This window comes from Bombina bombina, chromosome 4 (assembly GCF_027579735.1).
Source record: "Bombina bombina isolate aBomBom1 chromosome 4, aBomBom1.pri, whole genome shotgun sequence".
NCBI classification, from domain to species: domain Eukaryota; kingdom Metazoa; phylum Chordata; class Amphibia; order Anura; family Bombinatoridae; genus Bombina; species Bombina bombina.
Genome location: NC_069502.1, coordinates 703,756,592 through 703,773,615, shown reverse-complemented (window position 1 = coordinate 703,773,615; position 17,024 = coordinate 703,756,592). Strand labels below are relative to the sequence as shown.

General features: G+C 40.4%; 1 protein-coding gene across 3 annotated transcripts in view; it reads right to left on the bottom strand.

Moving 5' to 3' along the window:
- The window catches only part of MAP3K5 (mitogen-activated protein kinase kinase kinase 5), a 690,524-nt gene that overhangs the window by 125,594 nt on the left and 547,906 nt on the right, over nucleotides 1–17,024 (bottom strand). For all 3 annotated transcript variants that reach the window (XM_053710886.1, XM_053710887.1, XM_053710888.1), the window contains exons 21-23: nucleotides 12,376–12,396; nucleotides 2,425–2,602; nucleotides 1,935–2,103 (exon numbers count right to left, since the gene is read on the bottom strand). In XM_053710886.1, coding sequence (XP_053566861.1) covers nucleotides 1,935–2,103; nucleotides 2,425–2,602; nucleotides 12,376–12,396 — 368 coding nt within the window. The remainder of the gene's footprint in view (nucleotides 1–1,934; nucleotides 2,104–2,424; nucleotides 2,603–12,375; nucleotides 12,397–17,024) is intronic.

Below are 17,024 nucleotides of genomic sequence, written 5' to 3'. Positions count from 1 at the left end.
CTACCGTTAGCGTCTAAACTCCACCCCACCTCAGCTTCTGGATTTTGGATGCTGTTACGTATAGAGCGGCCCCACCCACTCTATGCGCATCTCCAAAGCTCGTACACGACGAGCGTAAGCATTGCGCATGAGCAAACCTCAGATGTCTATCACCAATGCGCATGCGATACTCCTCAATCACAAACAATGCACATGCGTTAATCGCCGTTTGCAACATAGCGCTGAAGGAACAACTATATAGTGTTCATTCAGTGCTATGTTGTGCGATTGAGAGATTAGCAGTTTTTGTTTAAGACCGAACACGTTGGTAACAATATTTAGTGTAGGTGGTCCTATTTAAAGCTACTACGCATGCGCGAACGGGAGCGCGCGCTGGAGTACAAAATATAGAATAGGACAGTAGCGCATGCGCTTTTGGAATAGTAGGCGGGTGACGTAGATCCACGGCCACCTAACGGCCAGAAATTCAATTGGTACTTATAAGAACGTGATCAAGAGGGGAAAAAAAACAAAAAAAAAGGGTTGATTGTTATCATCTTAAAATAGAGATTTTATACAGCGATAACTTTATTTCAAAGATGATTTCATACAGGTTGATGAATGAAACTCATATTTATTTGTGACAGATAATTGAATTCTATTTCGATATACAGGTAAGTTTAGGGACTATTGTGCTTCTAAAGCTTGGTCAGGAAAAGGATTCTTGTCGGAAATAGAATTAAAAAGCTTTAGGAGCTGTGGAATCAAGATGTCCTTAAACATTTTGTAATAATAGTCAGTATACCCATCAGGACTGGGAGCCTTCGTCAATGGTAAGTTTTTAATAACATTAAGTTTCTCAATTGTAAATGGGTTATTAATCTTTGTTCGAGGGTAGCCACCAGGACTAAAAGGTTATTAAAATACATATAACTTAAATGTGCCTTGTCAATACGAACCAGATGTTGCGTTATATAGCTGATCTGAGAGATTATATAATTTTTCATGAAGTGAGTGGATGGACTCAGTAGATCAATCTTGTCAGTGTTTTTGATTATTAAAATATAGTACCTATGACTCTGAAGTCTGAAGCTTTCTAATTCCTCTAAAATAGAATTATCAACATTGTGTAACTTAGGTTGTTCTGTTTAATAAAGTGTTAAAGGAAAAATCTAAACAGATTTCAAAGTATGTTCTACAATTCAACATTGTGTAACTTAGGTTGTTCTTTTAATTCTGTTTAATAAAGTGTTCAAATGTAATCGCTGCTTTAGGTGAAATGCCTTAATGCTTATTAGCTCTCCTTCAATGGTACCTTTCAAAGTATGTTCTACAATTCAACATTGTGTAACTTAGGTTGTTCTTTTAATTCTGTTTAATAAAGTGTTCAAATGTAATCGCTGCTTTAGGTGAAATGCCTTAATGCTTATTAGCTCTCCTTCAATTGTACCTTTATGCTCTTTGTCATCTAAATGCAATATAGGTTGAGAGGGGGACAAAAAGCCAGTTTAATGTACAAATAACCGAAAACTGGTCCAACGTGTGAAATTTTTTAATGCTTTAACACCTTGTTTTCAGGATTTGTAACTAGTGTAGACAAAGCTAGCCATTGTCATTTTGTTATCAAAAGGTGTATTGTTTTGCAGCTTCTTATCTGCTCCTTTCTGCTGATGTTATTTAGTGATAGAAACATAGCAGGAAAAGGCTTGCGAAGTCTGCAGTGTGCTCTTCCAGTACTCAGAAATGGGAAACCCACAATTTTGAGAGTTAAATAACAGGAGAAAAAAAAGCAAAATAAATAATGAAAGTGTAATGCAAAGTTGTTTTACTACATCTAATTAAACGTCTTATATCCATGTCCCTCAGTTTACTTGCATATACAAATTAAACTGAGTAAGCGCATCATTGCAATAATATTAATAATGTATAATAATATCTAAACAATATCAAATTACCTGCACTAAAGCTTCCATCAGGTTCCTAACCACTTTGTCCTGATCTTCAGTCAGGATTCGATGTAGTGTAGCTCTGCGCTCGCTGTCTTTTTTCAGCATAAAGAAACCAGAGTCTCTCTCTTCAGGAGATGGAGGTGCACTATGATCTTCAAAATTCTCATCAGGGATTCTAAAGCAGATCAAAAATGATAGTGTCTATGATAAGATTTTATATCTACTGACATTTTTAAATGCTTTATTGTCTGTGTGCCTATGCGTGTGTATGTGCGCATGCATGGTCCGAAGTAATTATGCAATAAGGGTTCAAATGAAATATATATAGATATAGTTAAACACAAGAGCAAAATATCTACACATTTTATACAATTCAAAGAATTGCACAGATTATCCATATACTGTACTTACCTGTAAGAATACACTTAAAGGAAAAATCTAAACAGATTTCAAAGTATGTTCTACAATTAAACTTGTTTAAAAAGCCTGCTCTTACCCAAGAAAAAGACTTCTCTGAATCCTCCCATCTTTCTCTATGTATGACCTGGCTCGTGTTTTAAAGGCAAATGGATCTGGTCTTAACTCAGTGTCAGGAGAAACAGAACCATAATCACTGCTACTACTTGTATCTTCTATCATCACAGGAACTGGAAGGGATATGCTCCGAAGGTACTCTGTGCAGAACAGGAGCAATACAAGAATGAAAAGAATGATTAAAAGTTAAAAAAGTAAAATAGAAAAACTTATTAACAGAATATGGGCATTAGTAATTATGTATTTATCTATACATATTTAGGTCTGTGAGGTATTCACCCATAATTCCTTGCCTCCAGCTGACAATGAGGGCGTGACTGAAGTGATTTTAACAGGATGCATATACTAAAGAGCGCGATTCATTAAAGTGAGAATGTGCCTGACAGAAATGTCAGTGCGCCTCTCACTAAAAACAGAATTTATGTTTACCTGATAAATTTCTTTCTCCAACGGTGTGTCCGGTCCACGGCGTCATCCTTACTTGTGGGATATTCTCTTCCCCAACAGGAAATGGCAAAGAGCCCAGCAAAGCTGGTCACATGATCCCTCCTAGGCTCCGCCTACCCCAGTCATTCGACCGACGTTAAGGAGGAATATTTGCATAGGAGAAACCATATGGTACCGTGGTGACTGTAGTTAAAGAAAATAAATTATCAGACCTGATTTAAAAAAACCAGGGCGGGCCGTGGACCGGACACACCGTTGGAGAAAGAAATTTATCAGGTAAACATAAATTCTGTTTTCTCCAACATAGGTGTGTCCGGTCCACGGCGTCATCCTTACTTGTGGGAACCAATACCAAAGCTTTAGGACACGGATGAAGGGAGGGAGCAAATCAGGTCACCTAAATGGAAGACACCACAGCTTGCAAAACCTTTCTCCCAAAAATAGCCTCAGAAGAAGCAAAAGTATCAAACTTGTAAAATTTGGTAAAAGTGTGCAGTGAAGACCAAGTCGCTGCCCTACATATCTGATCAACAGAAGCCTCGTTCTTGAAGGCCCATGTGGAAGCCACAGCCCTAGTGGAATGAGCTGTGATTCTTTCGGGAGGCTGCCGTCCGGCAGTCTCATAAGCCAATCTGATGATGCTTTTAATCCAAAAAGAGAGAGAGGTAGAAGTAGCTTTTTGACCTCTCCTTTTACCTGAGTAAACAACAAACAAGGAAGATGTTTGTCTAAAATCCTTCGTAGCATCTAAATAGAATTTTAGAGCGCGAACAACATCCAAATTGTGCAACAAACGTTCCTTCTTTGAAACTGGTTTCGGACACAGAGAAGGTACGATAATCTCCTGGTTAATGTTTTTGTTAGAAACAACTTTTGGAAGAAAACCAGGTTTAGTACGTAAAACCACCTTATCTGCATGGAACACCAGATAAGGAGGGGAACACTGCAGAGCAGATAATTCTGAAACTCTTCTAGCAGAAGAAATTGCAACTAAAAACAAAACTTTCCAAGATAATAACTTAATATCAACGGAATGTAAGGGTTCAAACGGAACCCCCTGAAGAACTGAAAGAACTAAATTGAGACTCCAAGGAGGAGTCAAGGGTTTGTAAACAGGCTTAATTCTAACCAGAGCCTGAACGAAGGCTTGAACATCTGGCACAGCTGCCAGCTTTTTGTGAAGTAACACCGACAAGGCAGAAATCTGTCCCTTCAGGGAACTTGCCGATAATCCTTTTTCCAATCCTTCTTGAAGGAAGGATAGAATCCTAGGAATCTTAACCTTGTCCCAAGGGAATCCTTTAGATTCACACCAACAGATATATTTTTTCCAAATTTTGTGGTAAATCTTTCTAGTTACAGGCTTTCTGGCCTGAACAAGAGTATCGATAACAGAATCTGAGAAACCTCGCTTCGATAAAATCAAGCGTTCAATCTCCAGGCAGTCAGCTGGAGTGAAACCAGATTCGGATGTTCGAACGGACCCTGAACAAGAAGGTCTCGTCTCAAAGGTAGCTTCCAAGGTGGAGCCGATGACATATTCACCAGATCTGCATACCAAGTCCTGCGTGGCCACGCAGGAGCTATCAATATCACCGACGCCCTCTCCTGATTGATCCTGGCTACCAGCCTGGGGATGAGAGGAAACGGCGGGAACACATAAGCTAGTTTGAAGGTCCAAGGTGCTACTAGTGCATCCACTAGAGCCGCCTTGGGATCCCTGGATCTGGACCCGTAACAGGGAACTTTGAAGTTCTGACGAGAGGCCATTAGATCCATGTCTGGAATGCCCCACAGCTGAGTGACTTGGGCAAAGATTTCCGGATGGAGTTCCCACTCCCCCGGATGCAATGTCTGACGACTCAGAAAATCCGCTTCCCAATTTTCCACTCCCGGGATGTGGATAGCAGACAGGTGGCAGGAGTGAGACTCCGCCCATAGAATAATCTTGGTCACTTCTTCCATCGCTAGGGAACTCCTTGTTCCCCCCTGATGGTTGATGTACGCAACAGTCGTCATGTTGTCTGATTGAAACCGTATGAACTTGGTCCTCGCTAGCTGAGGCCAAGCCTTGAGAGCATTGAATATCGCTCTCAGTTCCAGAATATTTATCGGTAGAAGAGATTCTTCCCGAGACCAAAGACCCTGAGCTTTCAGGGATCCCCAGACCGCGCCCCAGCCCATCAGACTGGCGTCGGTCGTGACAATGACCCACTCTGGTCTGCGGAATGTCATCCCTTGTGACAGGTTGTCCAGGGACAGCCACCAACGGAGTGAGTCTCTGGTCCTCTGATTTACTTGTATCTTTGGAGACAAGTCTGTATAGTCCCCATTCCACTGACTGAGCATGCACAGTTGTAATGGTCTTAGATGAATGCGCGCAAAAGGAACTATGTCCATTGCCGCTACCATCAACCCGATCACTTCCATGCACTGAGCTACGGAAGGAAGAGGAACGGAATGAATTATCCGACAAGAGTCCAGAAGTTTTGTTTTTCTGGCCTCTGTTAGAAAAATCCTCATTTCTGAGGAGTCTATAATTGTTCCCAAGAAGGGAACCCTTGTTGACGGGGATAGAGAACTCTTTTCCACGTTCACTTTCCAGCCGTGAGATCTGAGAAAGGCCAGGACGATGTCCGTGTGAGCCTTTGCTCGAGGAAGGGACGACGCTTGAATCAGAATGTCGTCCAGGTAGGGTACTACTGCAATGCCCCTTGGTCTTAGCACCGCTAGAAGGGACCCTAGTACCTTTGTGAAAATCCTTGGAGCAGTGGCTAATCCGAAAGGAAGCGCCACAAACTGGTAATGTTTGTCCAGGAATGCAAACCTTAGGAACCGATGATGTTCCTTGTGGATAGGAATATGTAGATACGCATCCTTTAAATCCACCGTGGTCATGAATTGACCTTCCTGGATGGAAGGAAGGATAGTTCGAATGGTTTCCATCTTGAACGATGGGACCTTGAGAAATTTGTTTAAGATCTTGAGATCTAAGATTGGTCTGAACGTTCCCTCTTTTTTGGGAACTATGAACAGATTGGAGTAGAACCCCATCCCTTGTTCTCTTAATGGAACAGGATGAATCACTCCCATTTTTAACAGGTCTTCTACACAATGTAAGAACGCCTGTCTTTTTATGTGGTCTGAAGACAACTGAGACCTGTGGAACCTCCCCCTTGGGGGAAGTCCCTTGAATTCCAGAAGATAACCCTGGGAGACTATTTCTAGCGCCCAAGGATCCAGAACATCTCTTGCCCAAGCCTGAGCGAAGAGAGAGAGTCTGCCCCCCACCAGATCCGGTCCCGGATCGGGGGCCAATATTTCATGCTGTCTTGGTAGCAGTGGCAGGTTTCTTGGCCTGCTTTCCCTTGTTCCAGCCTTGCATTGGTCTCCAAGCTGGCTTGGCCTGAGAAGTATTACCCTCTTGCTTAGAGGACGTAGCACTTTGGGCTGGTCCGTTTTTACGAAAGGGACGAAAATTAGGTCTATTTTTTGCCTTGAAAGGCCGATCCTGAGGAAGGGCGTGGCCCTTACCCCCAGTGATATCAGAGATAATCTCTTTCAAGTCGGGACCAAACAGCGTTTTCCCCTTGAAAGGAATGTTTAGTAGCTTGTTCTTGGAAGACGCATCAGCCGACCAAGATTTCAACCAAAGCGCTCTGCGCGCCACAATAGCAAACCCAGAATTCTTAGCCGCTAACCTAGCCAATTGCAAAGTGGCGTCTAGAGTGAAAGCATTAGCCAATTTGAGAGCATTGATTCTGTCCATAATCTCCTCATAAGGAGGAGAATCACTATCGAGCACCTTTATCAGTTCATCAAACCAGAAATATGCAGCTGTAGTGACAGGGACAATGCATGAAATGGGTTGTAGAAGGTAACCCTGCTGAACAAACATCTTTTTGAGCAAACCTTCTAATTTTTTATCCATAGGATCTTTGAAAGCACAACTATCCTCTATGGGTATAGTGGTGCGTTTGTTTAAAGTAGAAACCGCTCCCTCGACCTTGGGGACTGACTGCCATAAGTCCTTTCTGGGGTCGACCATAGGAAACAATTTTTTAAATATGGGGGGAGGGACGAAAGGAATACCGGGCCTTTCCCATTCTTTATTAACAATGTCCGCCACCCGCTTGGGTATAGGAAAAGCTTCTGGGAGCCCCGGCACCTCTAGGAACTTGTCCATTTTACATAGTTTCTCTGGGATGACCAAATTTTCACAATCATCCAGAGTGGATAATACCTCCTTAAGCAAAATGCGGAGATGTTCCAACTTAAATTTAAATGTAATCACATCAGATTCAGCCTGCTGAGAAATGTTCCCTAAATCAGTAATTTCTCCCTCAGACAAAACCTCCCTGGCTCCCTCAGATTGGGTTAGGGGCCCTTCAGAGATATTAATATCAGCGTCGTCATGCTCTTCAGTAACTAAAACAGAGCAGCCACGCTTACGCTGACAAGGGTTCATTTTGGCTAAAATGTTTTTGACAGAATTATCCATTACAGCCGTTAATTGTTGCATAGTAAGGAGTATTGGCGCGCTAGATGTACTAGGGGCCTCCTGAGTGGGCAAGACTCGTGTAGACGAAGGAGGGAATGATGCAGTACCATGCTTACTCCCCTCACTTGAGGAATCATCTTGGGCATCATTGTCATTATCACATAAATCACATTTATTTAAATGAATAGGAATTCTGGCTTCCCCACATTCAGAACACAGTCTATCTGGTAGTTCAGACATGTTAAACAGGCATAAACTTGATAAGAAAGTACAAAAAACGTTTTAAAATAAAACCGTTACTGTCACTTTAAATTTTAAACTGAACACACTTTATTACTGCAATTGCGAAAAAACATGAAGGAATTGTTCAAAATTCACCAAATTTTCACCACAGTGTCATAAAGCCTTAAAAATATTGCACACCAAATTTGGAAGCTTTAACCCTTAAAATAACGGAACCGGAGCCGTTTTAAGCTTTAACCCCTTTACAGTCCCAGGTATCTGCTTTGCTGAGACCCAACCAAACCCAAAGGGGAATACGATACCAAATGACGCCTTCAGAAGTCTTTTCTAAGTATCAGAGCTCCTCTCACATGCGACTGCATGCCATGCCTCTCAAAAACAAGTGCGCCACACCGGCGCGAAAATGAGACTCTGCTTATGCTTTGGGAAAGCCCCTAAGAAATAAGGTGTCTAATACAGTGCCTGCCGATATTATTATATCAAAATACCCAAATAAAATGATTCCTCAAGGCTAAATATGTGTTAATAATGAATCGATTTAGCCCAAAAAAGTCTACAGTCTAAATAAGCCCTTGTGAAGCCCTTATTTACGATCGTAATAAACATGGCTTACCGGATCCCATAGGGAAAATGACAGCTTCCAGCATTACATCGTCTTGTTAGAATGTGTCATACCTCAAGCAGCAAGAGACTGCACACTGTTCCCCCAACTGAAGTTAATTGCTCTCAACAGTCCTGTGTGGAACAGCCATGGATTTTAGTTACGGTTGCTAAAATCATTTTCCTCATACAAACAGAACTCTTCATCTCTTTTCTGTTTCTGAGTAAATAGTACATACCAGCACTATTTGAAAATAACAAACTCTTGATTGAATAATGAAAAACTACAGTTAAACACTAAAAAACTCTAAGCCATCTCCGTGGAGATGTTGCCTGTACAACGGCAAAGAGAATGACTGGGGTAGGCGGAGCCTAGGAGGGATCATGTGACCAGCTTTGCTGGGCTCTTTGCCATTTCCTGTTGGGGAAGAGAATATCCCACAAGTAAGGATGACGCCGTGGACCGGACACACCTATGTTGGAGAAATTCCTTTTGTTTACTGTGTACCCTCATGACTGGAAAATATGATGATATTGCCTGGTATTTTGGGGCTGGTCTATCCTTTTTAGCCAGGATCTACTTCAGGAAAGGTTTCCTCTGTGAAAAGCACAATTGGGTTTACAGAGTCTGCTCCCCGGTGGTGACTTGCAATAGACTGAGCTACTGAACCATTGCCCTCCTGGTTCTCTTCCTGTAAACGTTAAACTTATTTGCCATGAAAAATTAACAAGGTGGGCTAGTAAGCTGAAACTAGTAGGAGTTTGGCATCTTTTTCAACATGTAGACATACAAAATCCTTTATCCAAAATGCTTGGGACCTGCAAAATGTTTTTATTTCGGAATAGTTTGGATTTTGGAATATTTGTATATTTGCATCTGTAAAATGGGAAAGCTGGGATTGGGGATTGGACCAAGTGTAAACAACAATATATTATATCATTCAGGCAATATTTACACGTCATAATATTATATTATTAATATTACTATCATTATATTATTAATATTACTATCATTAAATTATTAATATTACTATTATTATATTAGTAATATTACTATTATTATTATATTATTAATATTACTATTATTATATTATTAATATTACTATTATTATTATATTATTAATATTACTATTATTAAATTATTAATATTACTATTATTAAATTATTAATATTACTATTATTATATTATTAATATTACTATCATTAAATTATTAATATTACTATTATTATATTAGTAATATTACTATTATTATTATATTATTAATATTATTATTATAGTTTCCGCAGCACTGTCCATGGGTACAAAAGATTAAAGAACAACGCTGATACAATTTTTTTTAAAGAGACAGAACAACATTTTTCAAACAAACACAGGAGGAAATGAGGACCCTATTCCCGTGGGAAATATAATACAGCTTATACATGCAATCTAAAAGGTAATTATATATAATTTTTTATACTTTTGTGTGCATAGTACCCTCTGTGCACAGAACTGTAATCAGAAAGGTAAAAGTTGTTTTAAATAAGTATAGCATTTGCAATAATGTGCAACAAAAATCCATATTTCCATAACAGCAACCATTAACGGGACATAAAACCCACATTTTTTCTTTTATGATTCAGATAGAACATACAATTTCAAACAACTTTCCAATTTACTTTTATTATCAAAATGTCTTTATTTTCTTGATATCCTTTGTTGAAAAGCAGGAAGGAGAGTTCAGGAGCGTGCACGTGTTTGCAGTACTCTATGGCAGCAGTTTTACAATAATGTTATACATTAGCAAAAGCACTACGTGGCAGCATCATTTCCTGTCATGTAGTGCCCCAGAAATGTGCACGCTACCAAGCTAGATATCTCTTCAACAAAGAATAACATAAGAATGATGCAAATTTGATAATAGAAGTAAATTGAAATTTTTATTTAAATTGTATCCTAGAGTCCATCTGAATCAAGAAAGAAACAATATGGGTTTTATGTCCCTTTAACAGTAGTCCATACCAATTTGGTAGTTTAGTAATATCAGAAGACAATCTTTATAAAAAACTTAAAAAGGGGTTAATTATGTCCTTTGCTGGAATGTAACTATCTGTATAGCTATATTCATGCATAGCCAAAGTCAAACCCTTCTTCACTGCACTTGAAGCTTAGTGAGTGGGAGCAGAAACAAAGACACAAAACGAATAAAAGAACGTTACACAATGGAAATAAGAAGGAACTACAATACATAAAAAGGAACGTGCAAGAATTAGAAAACATGCTGTAATTAAATTAGGTGCTAACGACATTATATAAATGCCTGGAAATCCACTCATCTGTAGTGACCCTTCAGGAAGAATACGGTTAAAAATAGTAAGGCTCAAGTCTCATTTATGGCAAACATCCTAATTTGGTTACAGTTTTAGATCAGCTGAGATTTTTTCTTTCTTTTTTTTTTGCAATACTTAACTGTGCCTGAAATACTTCACTGTTGCCAGCATTTTGCATTCTTGAGTACAATAACAAACTACTAAAAATAACCACCAGCTTATTTATTTACCCAGACATGTCCTGACATAGAGAATTTAAAGCAAAAAATGTTGCCTCAAAAAGGATATAGGACAGAAAGCAATATGTGAGTTCTTAAAGTGATGGTCAATTTTCCACTTTTTATAATCAGATCCGGAATGGAAACAATATTTTAGATTGAGGTTAATTCATCAGTTGCAATGAAGATGCACTGTAACTTACTTTTAAATCTAGCTGTGCCCCTGTAATACCCCATGCTCCGGCCGCCAACTTCAAAAGTAATTTTTTTTTTGATGAGCTAACGGTTTGAACTGTTCTCCAACTCCAATCAGTGATCTAGCTACAACAAAAGTGCCGCATGGCTAGAATTCAGATTGGAGAACAGATCAAACCGTTTTCTCACCAAAAAAAAAAAAACTTTTGAAGTGGGCGGCCAGAGCGCGGGGTATTAGAATGGCACGGCTAGATTAAAAAGTAAGTTATTGTGCATCTTCATTGCCATCACTTTAAACTCTGGCGTTGCCATACCTTTTTCTCTCTGTATTCACAATTTTAATTTAACGCTAACATACTATTTCATGATTGATAACTATTTTTTAAACTTTGGTTTAATAAATTAATTAAAATTGATATCTTTTATATTTACTGTGTAATTTTTTCAATTTGGCTTGTTTCCCACCACACGGCTGCAATCTGCAGTATTGTGAGAATTAATCCTATGCCCCCGACAGTGTTTAGTGGATAAACAACAACTTTGAGAAATTCGGTTTATGATAGAGGATATATCCTTTTACTGTGTCCTCCCCCTTTGAACATACAGATCAAGTTACATATAAATACAAAACATACCCTAAACACAGCACCTAAAGGCACAATTATAGCTACAATGACCGCAATGTCTGTGTATAAAAGTTGTACTGGTACTGGGGGGGGTCACTCCTATTAACCCCTTTGATGTCAGAGGGCTGCAATGCATTGCAACCATAGCCCTAACCCAAACCTGTAACCCTAGCCCTATCTCAGCCCTATCCCCGTCCCTAACCTTACCTAAACTCCCTGAATGTGAAGGACGATACTTGTTTTCCTTCTCATTCAGTAAGTAATGTGAATGCCAACAAATGTGTTGTTCTTTTGATATCCTTCTTCTAATTATTAGCACATTAGTAGAATGAGAAGGCCATGCATACTTTTTTTCTCCCATATGACGTGACATCATCATGAAGTGCCAAATGACATCACACCCAATAAGGAAGTGGCCACAGGCAGAGGCACATCCGTACTAGTTCTGGTGTAGGGTCTTCCAGAGTCCATATCTTGGTCCCTGCTTACTTCCATGTGCTCTGAAGACATTTTACTCTGTACATTTCTTACTTATAAAAGAATGCATACAGCTCAGCATGTTTCAGCCAGCAATACTGATATATAGTAAAAGCATCTTCTATCTTCTACACACAGCAATTTGTTGAGACAAAATAATTTGTACAACACTACAGATTTCCCAAGCTCTTTATAATATCTATAGTATAGTACATAGCATGATCTTCTCCACTTATTTAACTTTTAACTATAGATTTTTTCAAGTATGTAATAATATTGATTGAAATAAGTCTTACCATTTGATCCACCTGAGAGAGCTGTGAAAAGAATAGTGAAAATGAAATGGTTAATAATAGAATAATAAGTCAATAATATGCCACATTTCTGGGCGGTTATGCAAAATATCACATAAAGGGCCAGATTGCAAGTGGAGCGCTAAATATCGCTTTCATATCGCTAATGTGCGCTGGTATTAAAGTTGTCAGCAATGCCAACTATAATATATATATATTAAACGCTATAAAAATGCTATATAGTTTGTTCTAAAAAGTAAATAAATAATTATATATATATATATATATATATATAATATACATACATATATTTTTTTGCTGGCATTTTGTTATAAAGCTACCCCAATTCCATTTCCTGTAATTTAAAAAACCCATAGTGTATGCTTATCTGATCATTTTCTTTTTTTCTTGGTGGTGAAAGTCCACAACATTTCTTACTTTTAAGAATTCATCAGCTGGCCACCAGGAGGAGGCAAAGACATCCTGCAACAGAGTTTAAATATCCCTCCTACTTCCCTGACCCTCCCAGTATTTTGTATAGCCAGGAATAGAAGAAGTAAGAAAGATAGTAGGGTGCAAACTAGAAACTGAAACCACTAAGAAAAATGGGGGGGGGGGGGGGGGGGTTAGTGGACTTTCACCACCAAGAAATAAATACATTTATCAGGTAAGCATAAATTATGTATTCTTTCTAATGGTGGTGAGAGTCCATGAAATTCCTTACTGTTGGGAACTAGTTCCAAGGTTGTGAAGTCCATGAAAAAAAATGTGTGAGACAAAAACATAATTTATGCTTACCTGATAAATTTATTTCTCTTGTGGTGTATCCAGTCCACGGATCATCCATTACTTGTGGGATATTCTCCTTCCCAACAGGAAGTTGCAAGAGGATCACCCACAGCAGAGCTGCTATATAGCTCCTCCCCTAACTGCCATATCCAGTCATTCGACCGAAACGAGCCGAGAAAGGAGAAACCATAGGGTGCAGTGGTGACTGTAGTTTAAAATTTAGACCTGCCTTAAAAGGACAGGGCGGGCCGTGGACTGGATACACCACAAGAGAAATACATTTATCAGGTAAGCATAAATTATGTTTTCTCTTGTTAGGTGTATCCAGTCCACGGATCATCCATTACTTGTGGGATACCAATACCAAAGCTAAAGTACACGGATGAAGGGAGGGACAAGGCAGGTACTTAAACGGAAGGGACCACTGCCTGTAGAACCTTTCTCCCAAAACAGCCTCCGAAGAAGCAAAAGTATCAAATTTGTAAAATTTTGAAAAGGTATGAAGCGAAGACCAAGTCGCCGCTTTGCAAACTGTTCAACAGAAGCCTCATTTTTAAAGGCCCAGGTGGAAGCCACAGCTCTAGTAGAATGAGCTGTAATCCTTTCAGGGGGCTGCTGTCCAGCAGTCTCATAGGCTAAGTGTATTACGCTCCGAAGCCAAAAAGAAAGAGAGGTTGCCGAAGCCTTTTGACCTCTCCTCTGTCCAGAGTAAACAACAAACAGGGAAGATGTTTGACGAAAATCTTTAGTCGCTTGGAAGTAAAACTTTAAAGCACGGACTACGTCCAAATTATGTAAAAGACGTTCCTTCTTTGAACAATGATGGAACAACAATCTCTTGATTGATATTCTTGTTGGAAACTACCTTAGGTAAAAACCCAGGTTTTGTACGCAGAACTACTTTATCTGTATGGAAAATCAGATAAGGAGAATCACATTGTAAAGCTGATAACTCAGAGACTCTACGAGCCGAGGAAATAGCCATCAAAAACAGAACTTTCCAAGATAAAAGTTTGATATCAATGGAATGAAGGGGTTCAAACGGAACTCCTTGAAGAACCTTAAGAACCAAGTTTAAGCTCCATGGAGGAGCAACAGGTTTAAACACAGGCTTAATTCTAACCAAAGCCTGACAAAATGCCTGGACGTCTGGAACCTCTGCCAGACGCTTGTGCAAAAGGATAGACAGAGCAGAAATCTGTCCCTTTAAAGAACTAGCTGATAATCCTTTATCCAAACCCTCTTGGAGAAAGGACAATATCCTAGGAATCCTAACCTTACTCCATGAGTAATTCTTGGATTCACACTAATGAAGATATTTGCGCCATATCTTATGGTAGATTTTCCTGGTTACAGGCTTTCGTGCCTGTATTAAGGTATCAATGACTGACTCGGAGAAGCCACGCCTTGATAAAATCAAGCGTTCAATCTCCAGACAGTCAGTCTCAGAGAAATTAGATTTGGATGATTGAAAGGACCTTGTAGTAGAAGGTCTTGTCTCTGAGGCAGAGGCCAAGGTGGAAAGGATGACATGTCCACCAGGTCTGCATACCAGGTCCTGTGTGGCCACGCAGGTGCGATCAAGATCACCGATGCTCTCTCCTGTTTGATTTTGGCAATCAGTCGAGGGAGCAGAGGAAACGGTGGAAACACATAAGCCAGGATGAAGAACCACGGTGCTGTTCAGAGAAGAGAATCTCTGGTCTCTTGATCCAGATTTAGCAGAGGGGACAAATCTGTGTAATCCCCATTCCACTGACTGAGCATGCATAATTGCAGCGGTCTGAGATGTAGGCGCGCAAATGGCACTATGTCCATCGCCGCTACCATTAAGCCGATCACTTCCATGCACTGAGCCACCGAAGGGCGCGGAATGTAGTGAAGAACACGGCAGGAATTTAGAAGCTTTGATAACCTGGACTCCGTCAGGTAAATTTTCATTTCTAAAGAATCTATCAGAGTTCCTAGGAAGGAAACCCTCGTGAGGGGTGATAGAGAACTCTTTCCCTCGTTCACTTTCCACCCATGCGACCTCAGAAATGCCAACACTATGTCCGTATGAGATTTGGCAATTTGGAAGTTTGACGCCTGTATCAGGATGTCGTCTAGATAAGGGGCCACTACTATGCCCCGTGGTTTTAGGACCGCCAGAAGAGACCCCAGAACCTTTGTAAAAATTCTTGGGGCTGTAGCTAACCCGAAGGAAGAGCCACAAACTAGTAATGCCTGTCTAGAAAGGCAAACCTTAGGAACCGATGATGATCTTTGTGAATCGGTATGTGAAGGTAAGCATCCTTCAAATCCACTGTGGTCATGTATTGACCCTCCTGGATCATAGGTAGGATTGTCCGAATAGTTTCCATTTTGAACGATGGAACTCTGAGGAATTTGTTTAAGATCTTTAGATCCAAAATTGGTCTGAAGGTTCCCTCTTTTTTAGGAACCACAAACAGATTTGAATAAAATCCCTGTCCTTGTTCCATCTGTGGAACTGGATGGATCACTCCCATTATTAGGAGGTCTTGCACACAGCGTAAGAATGCCTCTTTCTTTATCTGGTTTACAGATAATCTCGAAAGGTGAAATCTCCCTTGTGGGGGGGAAGCTTTGAAGTTCAGAAGATATCCCTGAGATATGATCTCCAATGCCCAGGGATCCTGAACATCTCTTGCCCACGCCTGGGCGAAGAGAGAAAGTCTGCCCCCTACTAGATCCGTTGCCGGATAGGGGGGCGTTCCTTCATGCTGTCTTAGAGGCAGCAGCAGGCTTTCTGGCCTGCTTGCCTTTGCTCCAGGCCTGGTTAGATTTCCAGGCCGGCTTGCATTGCGCAAAAGTTCCCTCTTGTTTTGTAGCAGAGGAAGTTGATGCTGCACCTGCACTGAAGTTTCAAAAGGCACGAAAATTAGACTGTTTGGCCCTTGATTTGGCCCTGTCCTGAGGAAGGGTATGACCCTTACCTCCAGTAATGTCAGCAATAATTTCCTTCAAACCAGGCCCGAATAGGGTCTGCCCCTTGAAGGGAATGTTAAGTAATTTAGACTTTGAAGTCACGTCAGCTGACCAAGATTTAAGCCATAGCGCCCTACGCGCCTGGATGGCGAATCCAGAATTCCTAGCCGTTAGTTTAGTCAAATGAACAATGATATCAGAAACAAAAGAATTAGCTAGCTTAACTGTTCTAAGCTTGTCAAGTATTTCAGTCAATGGAGTAGCTGTCTGAAAGGCCTCTTCCAGAGACTCAAACTAGAACGCCGCAGCAGCAGTGACAGGAGCAATGCATGCAAGGGGCTGCAGGATAAAACCTTGTTGAATAAACATTTTCTTAAGGTAACCTAATTTTTTATCCATTGGATCTGAAAAAGCACAACTGTCCTCGACAGGGATAGTGGTACGCTTTGCTAAAGTAGAAACTGCTCCCTCCACCTTAGGGACCGTCTGCCATAAGTCCCGTGTGGTGGCGTCTATTGGAAACATTTTTCTAAAAATAGGAGGGGGGGGGGGGGGGGAAACGGCACACCGGGTCTGTCCCACTCCTTAGTAATAATTTCTGTAAACCTTTTAGGTATTGGAAAAACGTCAGTACACACCGGCACCGCGTAGTATTTATCCAGTCTACACAATTTCTCTGGCACTGCAATTGTGTCACAGTCATTCAGAGCAGCTAAAACCTCTCCAAGCAACACCCGGAGGTTCTCAAGCTTAACTTTAAAAGTAGACATATCTGAATCCGGTTTCCCCGAGTCAGAGACGTCACCCACAGACTGAAGCTCTTCCTCAGCTTCTGCATATTGTGACGCAGTATCAGACATGGGCCTTAAAACATCTGCGCGCTCTGTATTACGTCTAAACCCAGAGCTATCGCG